This window comes from Oenanthe melanoleuca, chromosome 14, assembly GCF_029582105.1.
Source record: "Oenanthe melanoleuca isolate GR-GAL-2019-014 chromosome 14, OMel1.0, whole genome shotgun sequence".
NCBI lineage: Eukaryota > Metazoa > Chordata > Aves > Passeriformes > Muscicapidae > Oenanthe > Oenanthe melanoleuca.
The window spans coordinates 13,665,660-13,690,396 of record NC_079348.1 but is presented as its reverse complement, the minus strand read 5'-3'; the positions used below and the strand labels follow the sequence as shown (position 1 = coordinate 13,690,396).

The window sequence follows — 24,737 nt, the reverse complement described above, 5'->3', positions numbered from 1 at the left end:
CAAAACTTGGCTTTAATTTTGATTTCTTAGATGATGTGTGTCTTCCCCCCCAAATAAAATGCACAATACAAATGGGCTGAGACAAAAGCTTTGTTTTAAATAGGGAAAAGGAAGTTATGAATTTCTTTCCAGAGGCTTGGCAGCCTCTAAGCTTTGCCAGCTGTGAAGTCACAGAACCAATTCAGACTTCCAGCACTTGTATTTCCTCTTTTTGGGCCATCCCTTCTTTCCAAACATGCTCTTGGGAAGCTCTCAGCCTGTTGAGCTCCTGCTGCTGAAGCAGCACAATGTGGGAGAGGAAAATGTGACATCCCACCTTGTGTGGGGGGCCTTGGGTGGCCTTTGAGAGGCAGAAAGTATTGACAGGCAGGAATAAATTAATGAGCTCTCATAAAAGGTTTTTTACAGCCACTGTGTACTCTGAAAAGTCAGGCTGAAGAGAAATAAAACAATTAAAATGTATTTAAAGAGACAGTTCAGTACTGTCATTGGGGGAAAACAACCCTTAAATACCATCACTGTTGGTAAAATTGAAAATACTTTTCATATTCTGCATCCATGTTGCACATTCTGTATTTGGAAAGAATAGTAACTTCAAATGGAATTGAAGAAGGGCTCATTTTTCTTTCAAAACTGCCTTCCCAGTTTAAGTTTGTGTTAAATAATTTGGATTATTCCATGGAAGGCAATGTTGGTCACTAGCAAGAAGTCCAGGGTGGGTGGAACAGAGGGCTCCTCTGCACTGGGGGCTGCAATATTCCACTTTCCTGCCCATTCTAAACATGAAAGTCCATTTAAATCACAGATTTCTGCTCATCCAGTTGCCTTGAGAAGGGGGTAGGGGTTTGTGGTTTGAGGTGGGGTTGAGTTCAGGGGGAGTGTGAGGTTTTCTGTTTCAGGCCCATTTCTAAATGAAGTGATGAATGATTGGGGCTTTTAGAAGGGTATTTCTGAAGATTGTTAAATAATAATCCATTTTGCATAGAAAGCTCCTGTTCATCACCTCTAAACCACTCAAATTTCCTGTGACTGTGATCTTCAAATCTTAGATGTAAACAAATAATAAGTGAAAAACAAATTCCATGCTTCCAGCAAATCTTTAATTGGTCAAATATTCCCTGTACAGAACAGGCAAAATTGGATGCACTCAAAGTCCAGTGTATCACATGACTAAATTACAACTAAAAATATTTAGATACCATTGAATAAATGAACTCAGGCACTACATTTGAGTCATTAAGTTAATTATTTGGTTAGGAACCCTTTAGATTCCATAATAAGACAGAAATTTAAATTAGAGTGTTCAGAAAATGTGTTCCATGTGTGTATATCCAGTTGAGAAAACCAAGTGGTGTTTCATGTCAGTTCTGCCATCCAGTTATGAATTTAGAATTGCCTTTGCACTTAATTACAGTTGGGAATTCACCTGTTAATGCTGAGATTGAACTTTTTCTGGACTTTGGTGTTGAACCACAAGGTTGCTCTTTAATAAGCAGGAGTCACCTGAACAGTCTGCATTTGAAAAGCTTTTCATGTTTGATGTGTTGCAATAAGTGCATTCTTTGGGGTTTCTATGGCTGCTGTAACTAGAATATTGTATGTTTTTTATGGGTTTTGCTGAGTATTTGTGGTGACATGCAAAAGGCAGGTCTCTGTTTCTGAGTGTCCATATCCATAGTAAGTTACAGCTATTGCTTCACCTTGGCTATTTTATGGACAAATGTTCATGATCTTTAGGTGATTCATTTTCACTGTACTTCAGTTTTTATTTCCTCATTTTAATATAATGGATTAAAGCTTAGAGTGCTTTGAAAGCCCATAAATTATTCTGAAAATGGATCAGAATTAACCTTTCCTGGGACTGTTTAAATGCAGCAAGTTATTAATAGGAGCCTTGGCCATGGATTTTTCTGGCTTTGCTCTCCTGTATTTGGGTCTTCTTGACTTTCAGTCCTTCCCAATCTGACTCTTAAAATGATGAGCAACTGTATTAGTACATTTAATACTAATTAGTACTAATACTAACTATATTAGTAAGGAAAACAGTGGTGGGGGTTTTTAATTTAAGAAAAATTTAAAGCAGCACATTATAGGAAAAACGAAATGGACAATGTGTAAAAGGATATAAAATTCTGAACCTCTTATGTTTGGATTTTTAAAATGAATTATTAGATACTGTGTTATCAGTTTAGGGAGAGAAGTCACTGAAACCCTCCTCTTTAATAAGCACAGTGGATTTCTCATCCCCAATGATAAATGAAAAGAATGCATTTGTTTTTCTCCTGGCCTTGTTCTGTTGCATTCTCAGCTCCCAAAGTCTGGTTTTCCCTGGGAGGAGCTGCCCTAGGAGGAGCTGGGTGCAGTTTAGCTGGGGCTAGGATGGGATGGCAGTGCCAGTGAGGTTGCTGAGCCCTGCTGGGGGCTTGGGGGGCTCAGGGAACATCCCCCTGCCCAGCACAGCCCCTGTGTGTCCCAGCAGGAATTCTGATCCATCCCATTCCAGGGTGCTGGCTCCAGGAGGTGTCTCTGGGGTGCAGGAGGTGTCTGGGGGGTGTGAGGGGGCAGAGCTGCCACACTGCTCAGTTCATTGTTGGTTCATTGTGCCCTGAGTCCCCTGGTGCCCCTGGTACTCCCCATCCCCTGGCTCTGGTGTCTGAGTACTAAACCTGCTCCTTCTGTGCTGCCATTGCTGCTTCCACTCTCTCACCCTCATAAAGCTCCTTTAGTTTGATGATCCTTTGTGGCCTTCCTGCATTTTACAGCTGTGGCCTCTCTGTTACCTTTGTTCATGTGTGAATTCATATCCTTTCCAAACATTTAGCCTCCTTTTTTAATTTTTTTTTTTTTATTTTAGTGACCCTGACAACTTTGGTTCCAGTTCATCTGAAACAAACAACCAAAAACACCCCAAAACAAACCAAAACACCCACCAGCCCTTCCCACTCCCCCCACAAATCCATGTAATTTTGATTTTATTTTATTTTTTCAAATGCAGATTGTATTTTCATAGAGTTGTATTCCAGTTTACTCAGCTTGGTTTGGTAAACTGCAGAATTGGTTTTGCTGAGTATGACTTGGATTGGCTCTTGGTCTGGTGACCAAAAATTGTACCTAGCCTTATATTTAAGTTGTAAAGCTTGATTAATTCCACATCTTTAAACCTTTAATGTACCTGATAAATATATTGTATGTATGTACAATATTTCATGTTGTTCACATATATACATATATTGTATTTATATAGATAAATGGCTGGAAACTCTGACCCATAATTGCATTTCTGTTAAATGTTTGTCTAGAGTATGGATTTGGTTTCATTTATATGGAAGAATATTAGCTGAGCAATTGGTCACATTTAATCTTACAGTCAAATTTTGAATTTATTGGTTTTTTATAGATTTTTTTTTTTCAATATCAAGTGTTTCTGCTTTTGCAGTTTTGACTCACAATCAGTAAATGCTTTCAGCATATTTCCTAATTACCTAAATCTGTACTAAATGTGTCCTTAAAGCTTGTTGACAATCTCCTTTTTACCCAAAGGAAACTCCATCAGTCGCAAGCCTGTAATCAAAGAATATTTAAATTTTTTTCCCTGAGTGATGCAAATCAAATCCAAATTCTTCAATTTGAAGCTTGTACAAAGGTAGCTCTTGGTGGCTACTCCATGAATCCTCCCCAAATTTGGCAAGTGAGGCCCAAGACTTGTGAGGATGTGTGAAATGAGACCGAATGCTAATCTGTGCTTTGCCTTGGCTTTCTGCTCTGTGTTGTCTTGGTGTTTGCGTCTTACCTCTTATGTCTGTGCTGTTTGTTCCCTCCCCTGTTCTCTAACCCTGCCCTCCCCTCCCTCTGTGCCTCCTCATTGTCCACACTGACCCATCAATCAACCAACAACGTCCCCCCTTCCGTGGTGCTCCTGGTGATCTGCCCTGCCCTGGTTGGTGGCTCCGTGCTTGGGTGGCTGTGTTTGTGCTGGACCAGCTCACCCAAATATGGCCTTCTTGCTGACAGGTATCACTTCTGTGAGAAGTGTTTCACTGAAATCCAGGGGGAGAATGTCACCCTGGGTGATGACCCTTCCCAGCCTCAAACGTAAGTCTCTTCCTTTCCTCTGCATCCTGAATTTTGGGATGGGGAGGGGGGTGGGTGTCCTGGTTTGGGTGTCAAACTCAAACCCCTGTGGTGGTGTTTAGGGGGAAATGCCTTATTCCTTCCTAAGAGGAGATTTCTAGGGTCAGGATTAAGAGCTGTTGCTGTGTTGGGTCTGTTTCTGTGTCCAGCACTGCTGCCCATTCCCGGGGTGGCAGACCCTGGATAATGTGGGAGGGGAGAAGTGGAAGCTGTGTCAATAAATATCACTAATCCATCACCTTTTCTAGTGGAAAACTTCATCTAATTCTGATACCTCACCTTTTGAAGCACAGCTTATGTTTGTAAAACCAAAGGCTTGCCTCTAAGCTGGCCAGAAAAATCAGATTTGAGACATACGAGTGGGTTTCAAAGGTGGCTGCTTTACTGACAGTAGCTTCCCTTGTTCTTTATAATTTTAACTTTATGTGTAGACTTGGGTATCTCCTGGTTTTAATTTACACAGAAAAGGAAATGGGAAAAATATTTTCTGTAGCTTAAAGTACAATGAACTGCATTGCTTTCTCTGACCAGAAAATAAATACTGAGGTGCTTTCTCCAGACTTGAGGTTTGCTGCAATTCAGCAAAGCATGATATTGTCTGAGCCTCTGATGTGAGGGTGCTACTGAGTTTTCATATTAACTCTTTGCCTCTAGAACCATCTCTAAGGATCAGTTTGAAAAGAAGAAGAACGATACCCTGGATCCGGAGCCGTAAGTCCCAGGCTGTTGTTTTCCTCCCCAAAATCTCGTTGCTTCCACTTGTCCTTGGGCCAGCATGGCAGAAATGGGACAGGGAGTAAAGAGCTCTTCTGCTCCCCCATCCCTGCCCAAACAGGGTGCAGAATCCTTCCCCAGAATTCATGGCACAGCACCCAAAGTCAGTGTCTGGTTTGGTACCCCAGGGGACCACGGGAGCTGCTCCACAGACAGTTCCTAGTTCTGTTTTTTGGGGAATTCCAAGGGTGTGCCCTGCCAGGCTCTGCTCAGGGGTGGGGATGGTCCTTCCTCCTCCAGAGCCTTTCACCCCATGCTCTGTGCTCCTGAGGCACTTCTGCATTTTCCCCTTGTGGTTCTAAACCCCATTTTTCTGCTCACTGAGTGCTGAGCCCACCCAAGGCCAAGGTTCCCTTTGTTACCCTTGGGAGGTTCAGGGGAAGCCCAGCTGAAATTCTCCTCGGGAGCACAGGGTTGCCTTCCCTGCAGTGGGATTTTATCATCCTGCTCCATGTTCTCTGACAGTTTAAGGCACAAAAAACCACATTTTGATTCCTTTGCTTATCTTTGCAAATTCTAAATAGAGCTCCTCCCCAGGCCTGGAAGGCTGAGCTGAGATAGACCCCAGTGCATTTGGCTTCTTAACCTGCACTTCACTCTGGGCTGGGAGAGCCTCTAACATCCATCCTTTTCCCATCCAGTACTAGAATTCTGACATCCTATTTTGACCAGAAAACAAAAGATGAAAACAAGACTACAGCAGAGCCATGCAGGCAAAGACAAGTTAATACATGTTTTTTTTGGCTGGGTGGTTCATGAATGACTAGTTCTTACGTTTACAGTAAGTTGAGCAACCATTTATTCAGCTTGTGGTTGTTGCAGCAGTTCAGAATTAAATCTGTGGAGGTATTGTTGAGGATTCTGTGCAACTGGGACTCTGCTTAGAAAAGGATAGAAAAGATCCAGAAAAAGTTGTGCATGACAGCCCATTTCAGATTTTTGAACCAGCACATTTTGCAGTTTATATTTAGGTATAGATGTATATATATAACTTGCACGTGGATTGATAGATGTACATCTGAATCTATTCTGAGTATTTTTTTAAACTTAGACAGAAATTGGACCTGGTGAAGTTGATTTAGTTCTTGGCAGAGGGTTGGCAAATCCTTCTTTCATGCTAAATTCAGGAAAATTACTTACCTAACACCAGAAGTAATTTGCTGCTATGTTTTTTCTCTTCAGGTTTGTTGACTGCAAAGAATGTGGTCGGAAGATGCACCAGATTTGTGTGTTACATTATGATATTATTTGGCCTTCAGGGTAAGAGATGTTTATTTTTTTACCCCAATGTAGTTTATGTAATTAAAGCCTTTCTGCCTTTTCTTTAATATGTGGCCACAGCCTTTTAAAGAACTGGATACAAAGGGGCAAAGCATTTCTAAATAAAATACTTTTCTTTGCTGTTTGGGGTCTTATTTCAGTATATTCAGATGAAAATGTGTGTGTTCATCCACACAGATTTTTGTGGTTTCCTTCTAACTCTTAACCAAGAGCAGCTGGCTGGAGGGGAGTTTGTGTGCACAGAACACAAATGCAGGTGTAACTGCTTGGCAGAGTTAAACCAGCTCATAAAAGCTTAAAATCCCTCAAAAATGGAGTGAAATCAGCTGTTCAAAGCCAGAGAAAAATATATTGTACTCTGACATTTAAATTGCATATTCAAACATTGGGTTTAAGCTCACCAGTAATGGGTTTATGCTAAATTTTTGGCTTTTATTTTTTTTTCTCAATAGGTTTGTCTGTGATAATTGTCTGAAGAAAACTGGTAGAACACGCAAAGAAAACAAATTCAGTGCTAAAAGTGAGTTTGGTATTTCTGTTTTTATCTTCATCTTTTCCCTGCCACCCCTAATGGGTTTTTGATTGAGACTTTGTGTTGTCATGACCAACAGCACAGGACCATTTGCAAAATGGGGAGCAGCATATCCTGAGGCTGTCAGAATTTTAATCAACATCTTGAAGCCCTGCTGTTTATGTGTTTAGTCAGTCTTGTCGCTGTTGGTGTGTTTGACATCTTTGTGCTTGTTTTTCTAGGGTTAAAAAGCAAAAAGAGGGACAAAGAGAACAGAAGGAGCACAGGGCTGTGTATGCTTCACTGGCTGCATTCAGCCTGGTTTCCATGTAGTGTTGGAGCTGGAATGAAGTGATTGTCACCTCTGTGCCCTTCCAGTAACTTGTAGTAACCAACTGTGCTGCAGTTCAGGTGCTGCTGCCAAGCACCAAAGTGTGGGAGGAGCTTTTCTTGCCTCCAGAAGGGGTGGTGGGGTAAGAACTGAGTCATTGAGTAGGAATTGGGGTGCTCTTGGCAGTAACCATTGTAGAAATGGGCACTGATGAGAGGACCAGGAGATGCCAGGTCAGGTAGTGTCAGTCTCCAGAATCCTTACACAGGATTCTCTTCAGGCACCTGACATCAGGGAACATAACTGGGACATGTTTATTCATGCAGGTTTGGAGGGGACAGAGAAGGGGCTGGTGTTGGAAATGCAGAGTCAGTGCAAAGGGCAGAAAAAGAAAGTGAGTGCAGACAGCAAGGAGGTGATTGTGGCACCTGAACAAGCACAACTTGCAGGGACACTTCATTCCTCCCTGTGCTTCCCTGATCCTTAGAAGTTCTGGGCATCACTGGGTGGTGTTGTACCTGCACAAGCCTGAAACTTCCAAGCTGGGATAAAAACAAGGTTTTGCATTACAAATGTGACTTCTTGGTAACTTTGTGTGTGGTTGATTGTGCAGCAAGAGATGTGAAGGGGGTAATTGGCAGATGATGATGTTGTGTGAGGCATGGTGGGTTCCAGTAATGAGAGCAGTCTCTGGAGTAACCTGATGCACTCAAGAGAGTTTTGTTAAAGAGGCCTAAATTAGTCTCATTAAAGACAGATTAAAACTGGAGGAGAACATTAATAAAATGATGAAATCCAACTGTAGTTTTAGAGACCCATTTTAAATTGATGTATTTTCTATTCTATGCTGAGTTTAGAGTGTGTATTGAAGTAAATTTCCTTAAAATAAGTGTGTGATTCCTGAATATCACAGTTGTTCTGTGGCTCTGGTTAAAGTTTCAGTAACTAGCCATGTAGTTCAAGGTAACTATTCTGTTCTGGACAGGGAAATAATGGTGCTTTTTTTCCTTTCCTCCTTCTCCCTCTCCTTTCCCTGCTGTTTGTCTGCCCTGTCTGAAAAGATCCTTGAGGATCTGAGTCCTGCTGCCAGCTGTAATCCACTGGTGGGCTCAGCTCTGCAGATCAGCTTTCTTTAACAGTGCTCTGGTGGGAATGCAAGAGCAGAGAAGGGAGAGCAAAGTCTGTTCTTGTCATCAAAACCTTGGTCTTGCTGCTGACCTGAAAACAAACTTGAAGCAATGAAAGTTTGAAACATTAACATATTCCCTCTTCTTAAAAAAACATTTACTGCCCAAGTTGCCATCAATATTTCTCCACTCCTTCAAGCATGATGGCACAACTGCTGCTAACCAAGACAGCACATCCCTCAGCTCTTATGGAACATTCATTTTCCTAATGTATAGTGAATAAAATTGGTTATCTTAACTGATAGCCTGCCAAATACAACCAGTGTGCAGCTGGGTTCTGCTGGAAAACCCTGAACTTTTGAAGTATTTATTTTGCTAAGAAAATCTACAAATATTACCTCACCAGTAGCCAGTGCAGAGATGTTCAAAGACAAAAGATATCCTGACAAATAAGTCACCCAAAGCAGTTTCCTGACAAGAAGTCACAGGAGGCCAGGAGTTGGACTTTCTTCCTCTCTGTGCAATTACTCATCCCCTAACAAAGGTCTGGCCATTGCTGCTGTCACAGACCTGTGCTGGAGGTTCCTTCTCAGCACTTTGGATGCCTTTTTTCAGGTTTGCTGTTTTCACTGAGCTTTGAGCTTTTATTGGAGGTGCATATGTGAGAACTGTCCAAGAACCAAAATCCAGCTGCTTTCCAAAACAACTTGCACGTTCTAATAGATCAAAAAATGCAAGTTTTAGATCTTTTCCTTACAGTACATATAGTTTTAATGCTGCCTATTTCTTTTATCTCCTTCTCTGGTCTTTTTGGGTTTGTTGGTTTCTGAGTTTTAATGCATTGCAGCATAAGGAAGGAAGCAGATATCCCTTGGTTGCTTAGCATTGGGAAGATGACAAGATGAAATCTCAACAAGACAGTGGGGTTAATTCCAGTGCCTTTCTAAAAATGTTCCCAGCAGCTGAAAATGGAGCCTTTTCTTCCTTTGCTGTTTGTCTTCAGAGAAATCAACAGAACAAAACAATTCCCTCATAAAGTATTTGTAAATTTCCTTCAAAGTCATCCCCTACTGTTCCATATGGAAGGGCCAATACAGTGTATTGGAAAGGGAAATCCTGGGAAAGGCTCAGTGTGATGGAATTGGTAAAGGACATGGTTTTTTACTTCAACCTGCTTGAAATTTCATTTTTTAATTCAAATCATTAACTACTCCCAGGTTAATGAAATTTAGACTGTGTTGTGCTAGTTATGACCACAGAATCTCACTGGACAAGGGGACAAGCTAAAAGATGTAAATCAAGATTGGTGCCTTTAGCAATTTCTGTAAACTGATTGTAATTAAACTGCCAGAGGGCAGGGCTGGATGGGATATTGGGAAGGAATTGTTCCCTGGGAGGGTGGGCAGGCCCTGGCACAGGGTGCCCAGAGCAGCTGTGGCTGCCCCTGGATCCCTGGCAGTGCCCAAGGCCAGGCTGGATGGGGCTTGGAGCAGCCTGGGACAGTGGGAGGTGTCCCTGCCCATGGCTGGGGTAAAACTGGATGAGCTTTAATATCCCTTCCAACCCAAACCATTCCATCATTCTATAAAATAAATTTTTAAGTGTATAAATCCCATAGAAAATGAGATAGTCCTTTGAGTATATGTGAGTTTTTTCCCCAGTATTGGAGCCTAAAGTAATTTTTAGCACAGATCTTTCACTGCAGAATTCTGTGTGCAGGCTCAGGAGTCAGGGAAGAACCAAGGGCCTTGTGTCAGGAGCCAAAAATGAACTGAAAAATGAAGTCATAAAGTGCAGAAAATTAAATGTATTTTACTAAAATGAGCATCTGTAGATTACACCATCACTTTGGAAAAGATAGCAGATTGACCATAAAGTGAAGTAGAAATATGAGTGGTAAAATAAGTACAGCAGGATAAGACAAATAATCATAAATCTTCAAGTCAAAACAGTGGGATCCTTCTGCTGTCTTAACTTAACCCAAAACCATCATGATTTCTGTAATTTGTTGTGGATTTATGTGAAAACCATCACATCCTGTAAGACCACAAACACAGCTCTCCCCACAAAAGCCAATTGTGAATGTAAAGATGGAGTGAGGGCATCTGGACAATCTGTGGACTTGACCTCCCCAAGACCTCCATCTCTGGGCAGGAACTATTTAACCTTGATGTGCAGATTGCTGCAACTACAGTCCAAAAGCTCTCTTGAAAAGAAAAGCAAAAGCAATGAAATCTCCATGGAAGTCAAAAGGCTTTTCATTTCTGTTGATTTGCTTTGCTTTGCTTGAAAAGGTGTGGCATGGAGCCAGATCTGTGAAGTGATGTAATCTCTGTCAACCAGCCAGAGTGGGGCTGGGAGGAGAAAACATTTGCAGGGTTCATAAAATAAGCCTGAAATTGAAAAATGCTACGTAAAGCTGCCTTTGTTAGTTCACTCATGGGGTAATGGTGCCACTGCAGTGGGTTCAGCTGCCACCATGGGGTGTAGAAATCAGTTTTTTTGGGGAAATAGCACGGATGGGTTTGCTTCTCTTCATTTTGACTGTATAAATAAAACCATCCAATTTTCATATGGAGGTAGAGTAAAAGGAAAAGAAAACAGCTTCCATCCAGAGGAGGAAGCTGAAAGAGCTCTGGAGCCCAGTGCCAGCCTGACCTGAGCATTGGCTGCTTCATGTTCATGTTTCCATGGTTGTGTTCTCCCCCTTCCTTGCAGGGCTGCAGACCACACGTTTGGGGAACCACTTGGAAGACAGAGTGAACAAGTTCCTGCGGCGCCAGAACCATCCTGAGGCTGGAGAGGTCTTTGTCAGAGTGGTAGCAAGTTCAGATAAGACAGTAGAAGTTAAACCAGGAATGAAATCCAGGTTAGTCCTGTTAATTATAATGAATGCATTTTTATTTTGAAGCGTCCTTGGAGGGCTATTGTAAAATTGTGCCAGTTTGCACCTTAATATCTTTGCATAGTTTTGAAATTTGGGCAAGTTTGGGAATGTGAAAGGTTAAAAAATGAAGAGGAACTGACTGTTTTGGGGGCAATGGGGGCATCCTTGCTTGTAATACTGTGACTTCGTGTCACTACATCTTGAGAGTGACCACATTTTGGTTACAGAATTCATAGTTTAGTCTGTTAGTTTAGCAATTACTGAGATTCTGTTCCTTACTCTTCCTTCATTTTGTTGTGTTTTTAGAAACACTTCAGCTTTCAGGAGTGATTTTTAATTTTCTTCATTATAAATTAAAAGCTTAAAAGCTTTAGCCTGTGAAGTATTTTGGGTTAAATTCATAACGACTGTGTTTATGTGACATCACTTCATACAGTGCATCACATTTACTGCTCTGTAACCTATTTAAAGGCTTGTGGTCTCTGAGGATATTCATGTACTCAATGCTGGCCTGTTCAGTCCTGTGTTCTATATGGAAACAGTCTTTCCATGAATTTACAGGAACAGGTCTCCCTGTTTTACTAGAGCTCTGATCTGACCTCATTTAACTCCTGCATAAAGATATTCCTAAGAACTTAAAAATAAGATTGAAAATAATCCCCTTGTTCTGGTAGGACACTGCTTTAATAATTGACATTTTGTTTGGGTTTTTTATTTCTGCTGTTGCCCTTTGCTACAGATTTGTGGACTCTGGTGAGATGTCAGAATCCTTCCCTTACCGTACCAAAGCTCTGTTTGCCTTCGAGGAGATCGACGGCGTGGACGTGTGTTTTTTTGGGATGCATGTGCAGGAGTATGGCTCAGACTGCCCCCCTCCAAACACCAGGTACCCCCCTCTAAACACCAGATACCCCCCTCTAAACACCAGATACCCCCCTCTAAACACCAGGTACCCCCCTGCCCCTCCAAACAAACACCAGGTGCTCTCCTCAGGCAGCTCCCAATGTACTACACAGTCACATTTGGGACATTCATTTCAGTTCTGGGGCACAAATCTGTCCTGCTGTAGGACTGCTGATGATTTTGAAGGGAAAGAGAAATATCACAACAAAAATGTTACATTTTTTGGATTCTGCCTTTAATTTTACCTCTCTGTATATTCTTTCTGCCTAAAAAAACATGCTGCCCCTCTTTTGCTTTTGAGGGCTGTTTCCACCACATTAAGATGCTTAAACATGCTTTAAAAATCCCATCAGCATTTATTTGTCTCTCTGCATGTTTGTCTGCTGTAGAAGTAGGCAGAGCAGAGTTCAGGCAGCCCTGAGAGTGTCCCTCTGTCCCTGCAGGCGTGTGTACATCTCCTACCTGGACAGTATTCACTTCTTCCGGCCGCGCTGCCTCCGCACTGCCGTGTACCACGAGATCCTCATCGGGTACCTGGAGTACGTCAAGAAACTTGGGTGAGTGACACCTTGGGGAAGGAGGACACCTGCCTCTTCAGGGTTTTTGTCACTTGGGGTAGTCTCTGTTTCCTTCTGACCTCTCTATGTGGAGCAAACTTGTGCCATTTTGTCATAAGGTGGTTTTTATTGTTGGGAGCACATTGGTTGATCCGGGGTTCACTTGATGTTTAAACTTCATTATTATATCCCTGACCTCATCCCTTGTCAAAATACAGATTATTGCCTCAGCATCTTTGCTACAAAATTAAAAAAAAAAATAAAAAATAAAGTCAGAGGTCTGAATTCATAACTAGGGTTGAGTTAGTTTTCTGGTGGAGTCACAAATGTTGTTTGCTGTGTGTGACACAGGTATGTGACAGGGCACATCTGGGCCTGTCCCCCCAGTGAAGGAGATGATTACATCTTTCATTGCCACCCACCTGACCAGAAAATACCCAAACCCAAGCGATTGCAAGAGTGGTATAAGAAGATGCTGGACAAGGCATTTGCTGAGAGAATCATTCACGACTACAAGGTTTGTTACTGTTTCACTTCTGATTTAATTTTTACAGTGTTTTCATTTGAAGGGAGCTACTGTTGTTTCTTAACACCTAAAAGTGGAGTAATGTTGTACAAGGGGTTTATTCTCAGCCAGTGTCTTCATTTTCTTAGATTTTCTTGAGGTTTTCAGGCTGTAAATTCCTTAGGTTTGGTGTCTGCATGAAGGGCAATCTGCTTTTGTGTGTTTTTCTTTCACTGCATTTTCTGGGCAAGGAAATATGGAGCTTGTCAAGGTTTATAGAAACTGTTTGTTTCTGGTGATTCTGGAGGAGCAGGTGGAATGCTGGACCCCACTAGTGTGAAATAAAGGAACTCCTTATGACAAGAATGATTTCCATAACTAGAGAATATCACACATGTACCCAAGGAAATAAGTAGAAGGTGGCAAAGGGAGCATTTGCCACTTCTTTCATGCTAAAATTTACAAGAATTCCTTAATGGCAGTGACAGTGCTGGAAAAAAATTGATGTTTTGATGGCAAGTGACAGTTCCTAAATGTGTGGAGTAGGAACAGCCTCTAAGAAGCTTTAGAGGCTGGCAAAGAGCTGGGAAATCTGGGTCTCCTTGTGAGGGGGTTTTGAAGCCAGGGAGGGTCAGTTGCATTTTCCAGGAGTATCTTATCTCCCATCATGTCAGGAATATGAAGTGATGGCATGATGGGGGTCAGAAAGCCTCAGCACTGATCCTCAGATGGAGCAGGGAGTGGGGCTGTGCCAGCATTGCCAGGCTGGGTCTGGAGTTGCCCCAGAAAAGGGCTGTGGGAGAGGCCCAGCTGTTCAGTGCAGCTCTGGGTTGTGTTTCTGGTTCTCCTCTCTCTCTCCTAAATGATCTTCCTTCATTTATTCCTGCTCTGGTGTGATGTGCTCAACAGGACATCTTCAAACAAGCAACTGAGGACAGGCTGACCAGTGCCAAGGAGCTGCCTTACTTTGAAGGTGATTTCTGGCCCAATGTGCTGGAGGAAAGCATTAAGGAGTTGGAGCAGGAGGAGGAGGAGAGGAAGAAGGAAGAGAGCACTGCAGCTAGTGAAACAACAGAGGTGGGTTAGCTTTATGTGCCATATTTTCCCTTAGCTCACAAAGCTGCTGTTTAATGTTTTAATATGGAGAGGTCACATCAAATAAACTAGAAAAGATTATTTACAGCAGACATGAAATCAGGGGCCCTTTAACTGCATTGCTGTTTTTCTTCTTGGTTAACAAATCTACTTGGTTTGAGTTTTTTAACAGACTCAGAAGTCACTTGTGTCAGTTCAGCATCTCTCTTCTCAGAGAAATGTGTTAAGCTGCTTTTGCCACGTTACATTTGCTTACAGTCACTTGGCTGAGCTTCTGGTTCACACCTTTGCAAAGCACCTCCAGCATTTGCATTTTGAAAGGTGCTGGATTTTTCAAAGCTGAATGAAACATGGCTGTTATTTAAGCACAGGTACTTGTAGTCACTTGCAAGAGTAAGGAGCTGAAATTTAAAAGTGTTTATTGCAGGCTTAGCGTTGGTGGGAAATGTTGATCCTGATGGTGCTGTTGCCTCACCAGCATCCTCTCTTTGTCTATATAAACCAAACAAGCCAAAAAAAAAGCCACCCCAAAAACACAACAATCAAGTTTTTCAGGGCCCTGGACAGAATGTCATCATTCATTTTTATTTCTGTCTTGATTTTATCTGCAACCAAATGGTCTCAGCACTTTTATACTGTCCCTTTTACTTGAGATTTGCAGCAAGATGTTTTGAAAATAAATGTTGTAGGAAAATCTGAAGTCTGATAGATTGAAATAGAACCAAAAGCTTTACCTGGGGAAAAGCCCCCTTTAAGCTTAGAAGCTGTGACTGTTTGCCTTCAGTCTGTGTTACATGGGATTGATGTGGAGGGATGGACCTTAATCCATCCATTTTGTGATGTCAGAAAGTCCCTTCTGTTAAACCTCAGCAGCTCTTTCAAAGTTAATACAGTTTGTGGTTATGTTTTTATGGAACCACAAAGTTAACAGCTTTCACTTTGTTAGTTCTGCATGTGACTTTGAATATTGAGATAGTTCAGCAAACACTGCTGTATAAAAAGAAGTAGATGGCAAGTGCAGCCCTCTCTTGCTAGCAGGATCACTTCCAGTAAATCAGGGAAAACAGTGGTGTGAGCCTTTACTCTGCATCTAGGAGGGGGGAAAGACCAGAAGAATTCACTGTGAACTCAGACTTCAGTTGTGGCCTAAAATGACAGGATTCAGCCTTGGCTGGGACCATCCCTGTGCTCCCAATTAATGCCTGGGGCAGAGAGGGGCACAGCCAGCACCCAGGGTTCTGAGGTGTCATCCAAGCATGGGACTGTGGGATCTTTGCCTCTTGGCTCAGGAAAAGGAGCAAATTCAAAAGCATGGGGACTTGCTCAGTGCAGACACCTGAATTGGGTGAATTCATGGAGGAAAGTGCCCAGCAATGGGGATCTCTGTGGGTACAAGCACCACATGGATCTTGGTACAGAAATGGCATAGAATCTTAAATTCTTCATCCTGAATTTTGTGTATGGGAAGAGAAAGCTTCCTGCAAGGGAGCATGTGCTGCAGGTATCAGTCAAAGGGAATCTAAAGAGGTGGTAAAATATTCAGAATTCTTGGCAAAGGTTCTGAAGGGGTGAGGCTCCCCCAGGAACTGTCCATCAGCATCTCTGGCTGAATGTCAGAATGAAATGGCACAAACACAACCCTACAACTTCTTAAAACAGCTTGGAATACTTTGTGCAGTTTGCCAAATATAAACTTGCTAAAGGTGCAGTAGAAAGAAAACTTAGACTTGGCTTGTTTGATAAGTTTCAGTCTGTTCTTCCTTTTGGTGTTTAAATGTTAAGATCTCAGTTGGTGCTTCAGGATGTGGAGGCAAAGGAGGGCAGGCTCCAATTCCCATCAGTGGGAGGAAACCTGGGGGCAGTCAAGGTGGGAACATAAAACAGGGCACTTCTGAATCCCTTCAAGGCACTTAGAGCTCTGTCTGGTTTCACATAAAATAGTCTGATTTTAATTTCCAAACAGGTTTGGTCAGAAAATCCACAAAATTACTTAGAGAGAACCCAGGAGTGGACAGGGAATTCCTGTCCAAACCTAATTAATGGAATGGAAGGATAACAGCAGTCTATAAATAGAATTGCTTTCTGCAGCTGGAATATTTTTGTTTTCCTGGAATAAATATGCCTGTGGATAAACCCTGGGTTTGCTTGTACATACTGTTCATGGATCTTGCTTGCATATGTGTGTATATTTATATTTATATATATCCAGATATTTCAGTAGCTTATTTTTAATATTATGATGACCAACTTTCTAGAAGTTGGAGAAGGGTTTTTCCTGAGCCCTCCCTGCCAAGGGCTTGGGGTTTGATTTTTTTTTTTAGGGACATGAGAACTCTAAAAGTTATTTCTGTTTTCCCAGGTCATCTAAATAGCATCATCTGCTATTTTCCACACTCTTTACTTACATCTGACATTCAGTGTATGGCCACTGTGGTCTGTGTTGTAACTTGGGCACAAGTGGAGGTTTTGGAGATTATTTTTTTGGGAGCTGACATGCAGCTGGAAGTCTGCAGGATGGAGAATAATGTGTTTTGTTGGTTTCAATTCAAATCCTGCATGTTCTTATCTGTGTCCTAGCCCTAAATCTGTTCAGTAAAAGCAAGCATTAAATCAGAGCTCAAGCAAGTATGTGACACACCAAAATGCACAGCAAAGCAAAGTACTGCACTCCTGGAATTTTAAGTCCATATTATTTGTGTCATTTTATCATCACCTGCAAGATTTAAGCAGTGGAAGCTGAAGTATGATGCTGGAGAAGGAAAAATAATCATTATAAAATGGGAATTTTTTAATGTATACATACTTTAAAAGTCTATTTTTAAACAGTGTTTGGATTTGTTTGCCTGCCAGTTTAGCTTTTGATTTTTCCTGGAAGATTGGATATATTTAACACAGGAGGGCTGATTTGCAGGCATTGGAACAAAGTTCTATTCCTGACAGCAGAAGTGTGTCAATGTGAGCCCAGTGAATGGGAGAGAGCTCTCCAAAGTGTAACATCTTTTATTGCAGGGGAGCCAGGGCGACAGCAAGAACGCCAAGAAAAAGAACAACAAAAAAACCAACAAGAATAAGAGCAGCATCAGCAGAGCTAACAAGAAGAAGCCCAGCATGCCAAACGTGTCCAATGACCTGTCTCAGAAGCTCTACGCCACCATGGAGAAGCATAAAGAGGTACTGTGGAGATCTCTGTAAGAGGAGAAGGGTTCATTCCTGTAACTGCAAGCACAGTGAGATTCAGACTGAGAAATCAGGAGGAATAAACCCTGTGGTTTAGCAGGAATGTTTCTGTTGCATAACAACACATTGGAAGAGATTAGCCTAAACTAAGTTAATGAGATGAGGTTTGTAGCACACCATCAGAGAGCAGGAGCTCCTTCCTGCACCATGAGCTGACCCCTTTGCCCTTGTTGCCTCCCCGTTTCCCCGCAGGTGTTTTTTGTGATCCATCTGCACGCCGGGCCCGTCATTAACACGCTGCACCCCATCGTGGACCCCGACCCGCTGCTGAGCTGCGACCTGATGGACGGGCGGGACGCCTTCCTGACGCTGGCCCGGGACAAGCACTGGGAGTTCTCCTCCCTGCGCCGCTCCAAGTGGTCCACGCTGTGCATGCTGGTGGAGCTGCACACGCAGGGCCAGGACCGCTTCGTCTACACCTGCAACGAGTGCAAGCACCACGTGGAGACCCGCTGGCACTGCACTGTCTGTGAGGTACGATGGGGCACTGCAGTGTGTGTGGGGCACTGCACAGTCAGTGAGGGATGTGTGGGGCACTGCACAGTGTGTGGGGCACTGCACAGTGTGTGTGGGGTACAGGGCACTGCACAGTGTGTGTGGGGCACTGCACAGTGTGTGTGGGGCACTGCACAGTGTGTGTGGGGCACTGCACAGTGTGTGGGGCACAGGGCACTGCACAGTGTGTGTGGGGCACTGCACAATGTGTGGGGCACAGGGGCACTGCACAGTCAGTGAGGTACATGTGGGGCACTGCACTGTCTGTGGGGATGGTGGCACTGCCCTGTCTGTGATGACATGTGAGGCACCTCAGAACTCATCCCTCTCTCGTCCTACAGCTGAGTTTGATGGGGTTTTTTTTGGATATTGCCCAAAGTTCCTCCAAATTAAGCCCATCCCAGTAAAGGGCTGCTAAGCCTTAAGGGGAGGTGACTGGCAGGTGCCTCTTCTTCTTCTGACTTTAGTTGCTCAACATGGAAAACACCAGTGCTCTGGAATGGCTCCTGCTGCATTGTCTATTCTGCTACTGCTCCTCTGCATAGACAAGTTTTTAACTTAAAGGATTGTGGGTCTTAGAATGGTTTAGATTGGAAGGGACCTCAAAGACCATCTTGTTGCACCCCTCTGCCATGGGCAGGGACACCTTCCACCAGCCCAAATTGCTCAAATTTTAGGATTTGTGCTAGAGTGAAGTTATCCCTGGGACTGTACTGATACAGTAGAAGCTTGAGGCTTCTTGGAGGGCTTGTGTAGACCTCTGGCTGTAGCTGAACAAAAGAAATTTGAATGAGTCTAGCCTCGTTTTTACACTGCAAGTTATTGCCAGGTTTGTGGGGAAAGAGTCTTAATTAATGTCCCTGAGGAGAGCACTGAGCAGAGCTTCTTGAGGCAGGGCTGCAGGATGTGGGTTGGACACACAGGGGGAACTGGTGGTGGAAGGAGGCTGCCTTCAGGCTGCCTCTGGGTATCTCTGCCTAAGAGAGTGCCCTGCCTCCAGCCAAAAAAGGGGCAGAGCAGCAGAAATGTGGGGGTTTTCAGGTAAGTGTGTCTTTGCATGAAACTTGCTCTTGTTTAGATATTTTTAAAAATATGTATTTAAGGGTAGCAATTATTAGTCAGTAATTATACTAAGAATAAATAAATGGAGAGCCAGACTCTGCACTTTTTGGGAATGACCATAGGTTTATATTACTAGCTGGAGGTGTTGGCACCCCAGTAGGCATCACAGAGAAATAAACAGTTAATGTCTTCAAAGGGGAAAAATTAAAAAGAAAAAAATTTCTGCAAGAGTTTTTCATGTAACATAATGACACAATGGTAGCCCCAGTTGCATTGTTACCTGCCACAGGGAAGAGCTGTGACAGCAGGCTGGCTTTGCTGAGGCTGCTGCCCCAATGCCCACTCCACTGCCTGGCCAGGCTGTGCAGGTGTGAAGTGAAGTGGCAGCTGTGACAGTGTGTGACTGTCCTGGTGCTCGTGCTCTGTGTGGTTGTACCCACGGGCACCAATGTGTGCCTGATGTGTCAGCAGCTGAGCTCTGGGTTTTCTTCCCTTGCAGGATTACGACCTCTGCATCAACTGCTACAACACTAAGAGCCATGACCACAAGATGGTGAAATGGGGCCTGGGTCTGGATGACGAGAGCAACAACCAAGGAGAGCAGCAGTCCAAGAGCCCACAGGAGTCGCGCCGGCTGAGCATCCAGCGCTGCATCCAGTCCCTGGTCCACGCCTGCCAGTGCCGCAACGCAAACTGCTCCCTGCCGTCCTGCCAGAAGATGAAACGGGTCGTGCAGCACACCAAGGGCTGCAAGCGCAAGACCAACGGTGGCTGCCCGGTGTGCAAACAGCTCATAGCTCTTTGCTGCTACCATGCCAAACACTGCCAAGAGAACAAATGCCCCGTGCCATTCTGTCTCAATATCAAACACAAGCTCCGACAGCAGCAGATCCAGCACCGCCTGCAGCAGGCGCAGCTCATGCGCAGAAGGATGGCGACCATGAACACCCGAAACGTGCCTCAGCAAAGTTTGCCTTCTCCTACCTCAGCAACGCCTGGTACCCCTACGCAGCAGCCAAGTACACCGCAGACGCCGCAGCCTGCGCCCCAGCCCCAGCCCTCCCCTGTAAGTATGTCACCGGCCGGCTTCCCCAGCGTCTCCAGAACCCAGCCCCCCACCACGGTCTCGACAGGAAAACCCGCCAACCCGGTGTCGGCGCCGCCGCCTCCGGCCCAGCCGCCGCCGGCCGCCGTGGAAGCGGCTCGGCAGATCGAGAGGGAGGCTGCCCAGCAGCAGCAGCAGCAGCTCTACAGGGTCAACAACATGAACAATGGTTTGCCTCCCGGCCGCCCGGGGCTCGTGAACCCCGCGGTGGGCTCGGTGAACCAGATGCAGCAAGTCAGCATGAATGTACCCCGGCCCGGCCCCGTGAGCGGCCCCGTGATGCCCAACATGCAGCCCGGGCAGTGGCAGTCGCCGCCCATGCCGCAGCAGCAGCCGATGCAGCCGGGAATGGCCAGAGCGGTGATGCCGATGGCGACGCCGCAAGCCGTGGCCGGGCCCAGGATGCCGGGCGTGCAGCAGCCGCCGCGCAGCATCACCCCCAATGCACTTCAGGACTTGCTGAGGACCCTGAAATCGCCGAGTTCTCCGCAGCAGCAGCAGCAGGTTCTTAATATCCTTAAATCCAACCCTCAGCTTATGGCAGCTTTTATAAAGCAAAGAACGGCCAAATACGTGGCGAACCAGCCTGGGATGCAGCCACAAGCAGGGATCCAGCCCCAGCCCGGGATGCAGCAGCCGCAGACCGGCATGCAGCAGGCGGGCATGCACGCGCAGGCGGGACTGCAGAACATGAACGCCATGCAAGCCGGAGTGCAGAGACCGAGCGTCCCCCCGCAGCAGCAAGGGATCGGAGCTATGAACCCCCAGGGCCAAGCGATCAACATCATGAACCCCAGCCACAACCCCGGCATGGCCAGCATGAGCCCGCAGTACCGCGAGATCCTGAGGCGGCAGCTACTGCAGCAACAGCAGCAGCAGCAGCAGCAGCAGGGAGGGGCCGGCATGGCAGGAGGAATGGCAGCACACAACCAGTTCCAGCAGCCCCAAGGCCCGGGAGGTTACCCCCAAGCCATGCAGCAGCAGCGGATGCAGCAGCACCTATCCATACAGGGCAGTTCCATGGGACAGATGGCTCAGATGGGACAGCTGAACCAGATGGGCCAGCCCGGCCTGGGGGCGGACGGCGCTCCCAACATCCAGCAGGCCCTGCAGCAGCGCATCCTGCAGCAGCAGCAGATGAAGCAGCAGATAGGGTCCCCTGGGCAGCCCAACCCCATGAGCCCACAGCAGCACATGCTCTCAGGACAAGCGCAGGCGTCTCATCTCCCTGGCCAGCAGATCGCCACCTCCCTCAGCAACCAGGTGCGGTCCCCAGCGCCCGTTCAGTCTCCCCGTCCCCAGTCCCAGCCACCACATTCCAGCCCGTCACCCCGGATACAGCCCCAACCGTCACCGCACCACGTCTCTCCCCAGACTGGTTCCCCCCACCCAGGACTCGCAGTCACTATGGCTAGCTCCATGGATCAGGGACACTTGGGCAACCCAGAACAGAGTGCAATGCTTCCCCAACTAAACACCCCCAACCGCAGTGCGTTGTCTAACGAATTGTCTCTGGTCGGTGACACCACCGGGGACACATTAGAGAAATTTGTGGAGGGTTTGTAGCATTATGGGAGCATCACTTTTGTTTCTTCTTTCCTTTCGTGTTCTTGGATATTTTGTACTGAAAAATTCAGACATCTGGGTTGTTTTGAATCCTAGATGGAACTGCTGCTTCCTACAGATGGAAGAATTAATTGCTGTTTAAAAATAAAAAGAAAAAAAAAACAATACAAAGAATATATTTTTTTGTTAAAGCCAGGCGGTTAAAATATCTGGTCTCTTTTGTGGGTTTTTTTGGTTTTTATTTTTTTGTTGCTGTTGACTCATACCTTTTTTTTAACGGGGAAAACAAGTTCATTATATTCATATTTTTTATTTGTATTTTCAAGACTTTAAACATTTGCGTTTAAAAGAAGAAAAAAAAATAATATTCAGAAACTGTTTCCTGAAATAATGCAACATTATAGCGTATCCCGGTAACTTTGACACATGGCGGGAAGATTTTTGTTTTCTATAGTGAACTCTGCAGGCGTTTGAAGTATTACCCCTGGGAAGATAGGAATTGACTCTTGCACACATTGGCCAACGCCAAAATCCTTGTCTTGCAGATGTAGAAATTGTTGCTTTGTTTCTCTGATAAAACTGGTCTTAGATGAAAATAGGGATGATCACTCTTAGGCCGTGCTGATCTGGATAGAGAAGAAACATTCTTTTCTTTCTTTCTTCTGTGTGAAACTTGAAACGAGGAAAGCAATTCTAGTGTAAATCATGCAAGCGCTATAATTACTATAAATAAGAAAATCCAAGAAGATTCAATCACTGTATAGAATGGTAAAAAGAAAAAAAACTCATTTCTTACTTATAATATCATATTGTTAAATAAACTGTGTGCAACAGACAAAAAGGGTGGTCCTTCTTGAATCCATGTACATGGTATTAACACTTAGTGTTTGGGTTTTTTGTTATGAAAATGCTGTTTTCAACATTGTATTTGGACTATGCATGTCTTTTTTCCATTGTATATAAAGTATTGCTTAAAATTGATATAAATTACTGAAGTTTTTAACATGTATTCTGTTCTTTAAAAATCCATGTAAGAATGTTTAAGGTTTTTATTTATTTATATATTTTTTTCGATCATGTTCTTTGTAAGACATAGCTATGACGATTCACTCATGACCCGGAGCAGCCAGAGGCAGCGGTAGGAGAGGCACGATCCATGGATATTGTAGCTAGCATGTCTGTTTTACAACACCCTTAGACATTGTTTCCTTTTCGGGGAGGGAGAGCAGAGGGGAATGGTTCCCAGACATCGACTCTTCGCAGGTGTTCATCCATAAGGGTTAACTGGAATAAATTATTAATAGCCGTTGCTTTTTAAAAACTGCATTAATTTAGAGAAGGATCACCAATGAAAGGAAAATAGAGAGTATTGAGTTAATTCTAGGCTAATTTATTTAGTCTACAGTAAAATATGAACCTATTGACTTTAACACTATTTTTCTGCTGTTAACTCTGAGTCTAGATTTGAGGGTTTTCTGTGGAATAAAAAATAACAAATCATGTACATGTTCCCTTTAATATCCTGTCACCATGCCCTCATGTCCCTGGGACACTCACTCCTCCTCCCCTCAGTGAGTTGCTTTCTGGGAGTTAAGAAGTCCAAGGAGAGTTTCCCAGCGCAGGTGTGAGCTGGAGGCAGGAGGGGCCCAAAGCGCCATCCCTGAGAGCTCGGGGGGTCCCTGGCACGGGCTGTCCTGGGAGCTCCGGGCACGCGGGGCTTTTCACATCCACTTCCTCCAGCCTTAACGTTTTATTGGGACACTGGTGGGGGAGAACAGGGGGAAGAGAGCAAATCTTTATCTCAGCTTTTGTCCCCGTACTGTGAAAATGGCGCGCTGCGGCGCCGCTTCATCCTTTTTAACTGGAGAGGGTCTCTGCTTCAGCTTTTACTTGCAAACTTTTAACTATTGTACCTTTTTCACTACCATCGGATTCATCTGCCCACGCAATTGTCTTCAGCAATTCAAGATGTCAAAATTGGGGCTGGGGTGAGGTCAGTGAACACTAAACCCAAAGCTTGTCCAAAAGAAATTGCTGTAAAAAAAAAAAAAAAAAAAAAAAAAAAAAAAAACAGGAAAAAAAAAAAAGATGGAAAGCCCTGATGCTGTGTCTCATGCTGTGTACTTAAAAAGAGGAAAAATACTATATTTGTGATCAAAAAGAGGAAACTTGAAATGTGCTGGTGTTTCTAATAAAAGCTGGTAAAACTGCTTGGATTGAAGGATGGTTCCACTTGGCTGGTGCCCGCGAGGATCAGCGGAGCCTGACGCCCGAGGTTCAGATAACTGCGCTCAGTCTCACTCATTGCTCTCAGTAGCCTCCATTTTAAAGGCATCGGCACCGCCTCCGGAATTGGATGAGTCCCGTGGAGCACGGAGCTGGTGTGGCCAGGCTGCACCTCGCTTGTGTGTCCCTTCCTGGGGAAGAGTGGAAAAAAACAACGGAGGGGAAGCAAATACTGGAATAATTTTTAGGTACAGCCCGAAGTGTGGTGAGATCACAGCAACAAGGGATCGATGTAGATCCGATACCCAGGTGTGTTAGGTAAGAGCAGATGTTTTACCAGGAAGAGAAGGGAAAGGCAGAGCTGAAATCAAACCTGAGCAGGGGCTGGGGGTGCAGTCCCTGCAGCCTCGGGCGGGCTTCACTCCAGTCTCCTGATATGAAATTCAGCATATCTGAAGGCTGGATGGGCATGGCTTTTCCAAGTGCTGTCTGTTTGGTGGGGAGGTAAGGTCAGTAAGGAACGGCATCCTAGAAACATGGGAATTTATAAGGCAAGAGTGCATTGGAGCTTTACCACCGGAGAGGGTGGGTAAGACCTTCCCCTCACTAATTCCGGAGTGGAAGAAGGTGCTTAAATCTGAACGTCGAGCTGCAGCGATGGTTCTCTGCTCTTTTCCCGGGCTGCCCACTCTGCTCCGCTCTGCCGCAGGCTGGGAGCTTTCCCTCGCTGCCCGCACAGCTGGGCTTCCCCATGGCTCATCCCTGTCCCACCGGGACACAGACCTGCCTCCTGATGCGTTAGAGCAAAGCGGGGAGGAAGAGGAGCCCTCCTGTCAACCAGGCTGGGACGGTCCCCCCTCCGTCACTGTTCAAAGGCTGCAGTAGATCTTGTCCCTTCTAGCCTGTGGCAGTGGACAGCAGTAAGTGACAGCAGTTTATGTTTA

The 24,737-nt window shown here is 44.7% G+C and overlaps 1 protein-coding gene across 9 annotated transcripts in view; it reads left to right on the top strand.

The window, feature by feature from the left end:
- The window catches only part of CREBBP (CREB binding protein), a 95,369-nt gene extending 72,300 nt beyond the window's left edge, over positions 1-23,069 (top strand). For all 9 annotated transcript variants that reach the window (XM_056503016.1, XM_056503020.1, XM_056503015.1 and 6 more), the window contains 12 exons: positions 4,012-4,092; positions 4,786-4,842; positions 6,088-6,165; positions 6,639-6,706; positions 10,874-11,024; positions 11,782-11,928; positions 12,389-12,502; positions 12,854-13,019; positions 13,917-14,084; positions 17,112-17,273; positions 17,532-17,813; positions 19,396-23,069. In XM_056503016.1, coding sequence (XP_056358991.1) covers positions 4,012-4,092; positions 4,786-4,842; positions 6,088-6,165; positions 6,639-6,706; positions 10,874-11,024; positions 11,782-11,928; positions 12,389-12,502; positions 12,854-13,019; positions 13,917-14,084; positions 17,112-17,273; positions 17,532-17,813; positions 19,396-21,567 — 3,646 coding nt within the window. In that variant the 3' untranslated portion in view covers positions 21,568-23,069. The remainder of the gene's footprint in view (positions 1-4,011; positions 4,093-4,785; positions 4,843-6,087; positions 6,166-6,638; positions 6,707-10,873; positions 11,025-11,781; positions 11,929-12,388; positions 12,503-12,853; positions 13,020-13,916; positions 14,085-17,111; positions 17,274-17,531; positions 17,814-19,395) is intronic.
- Positions 23,070-24,737: the final 1,668 nt, after the last annotated feature.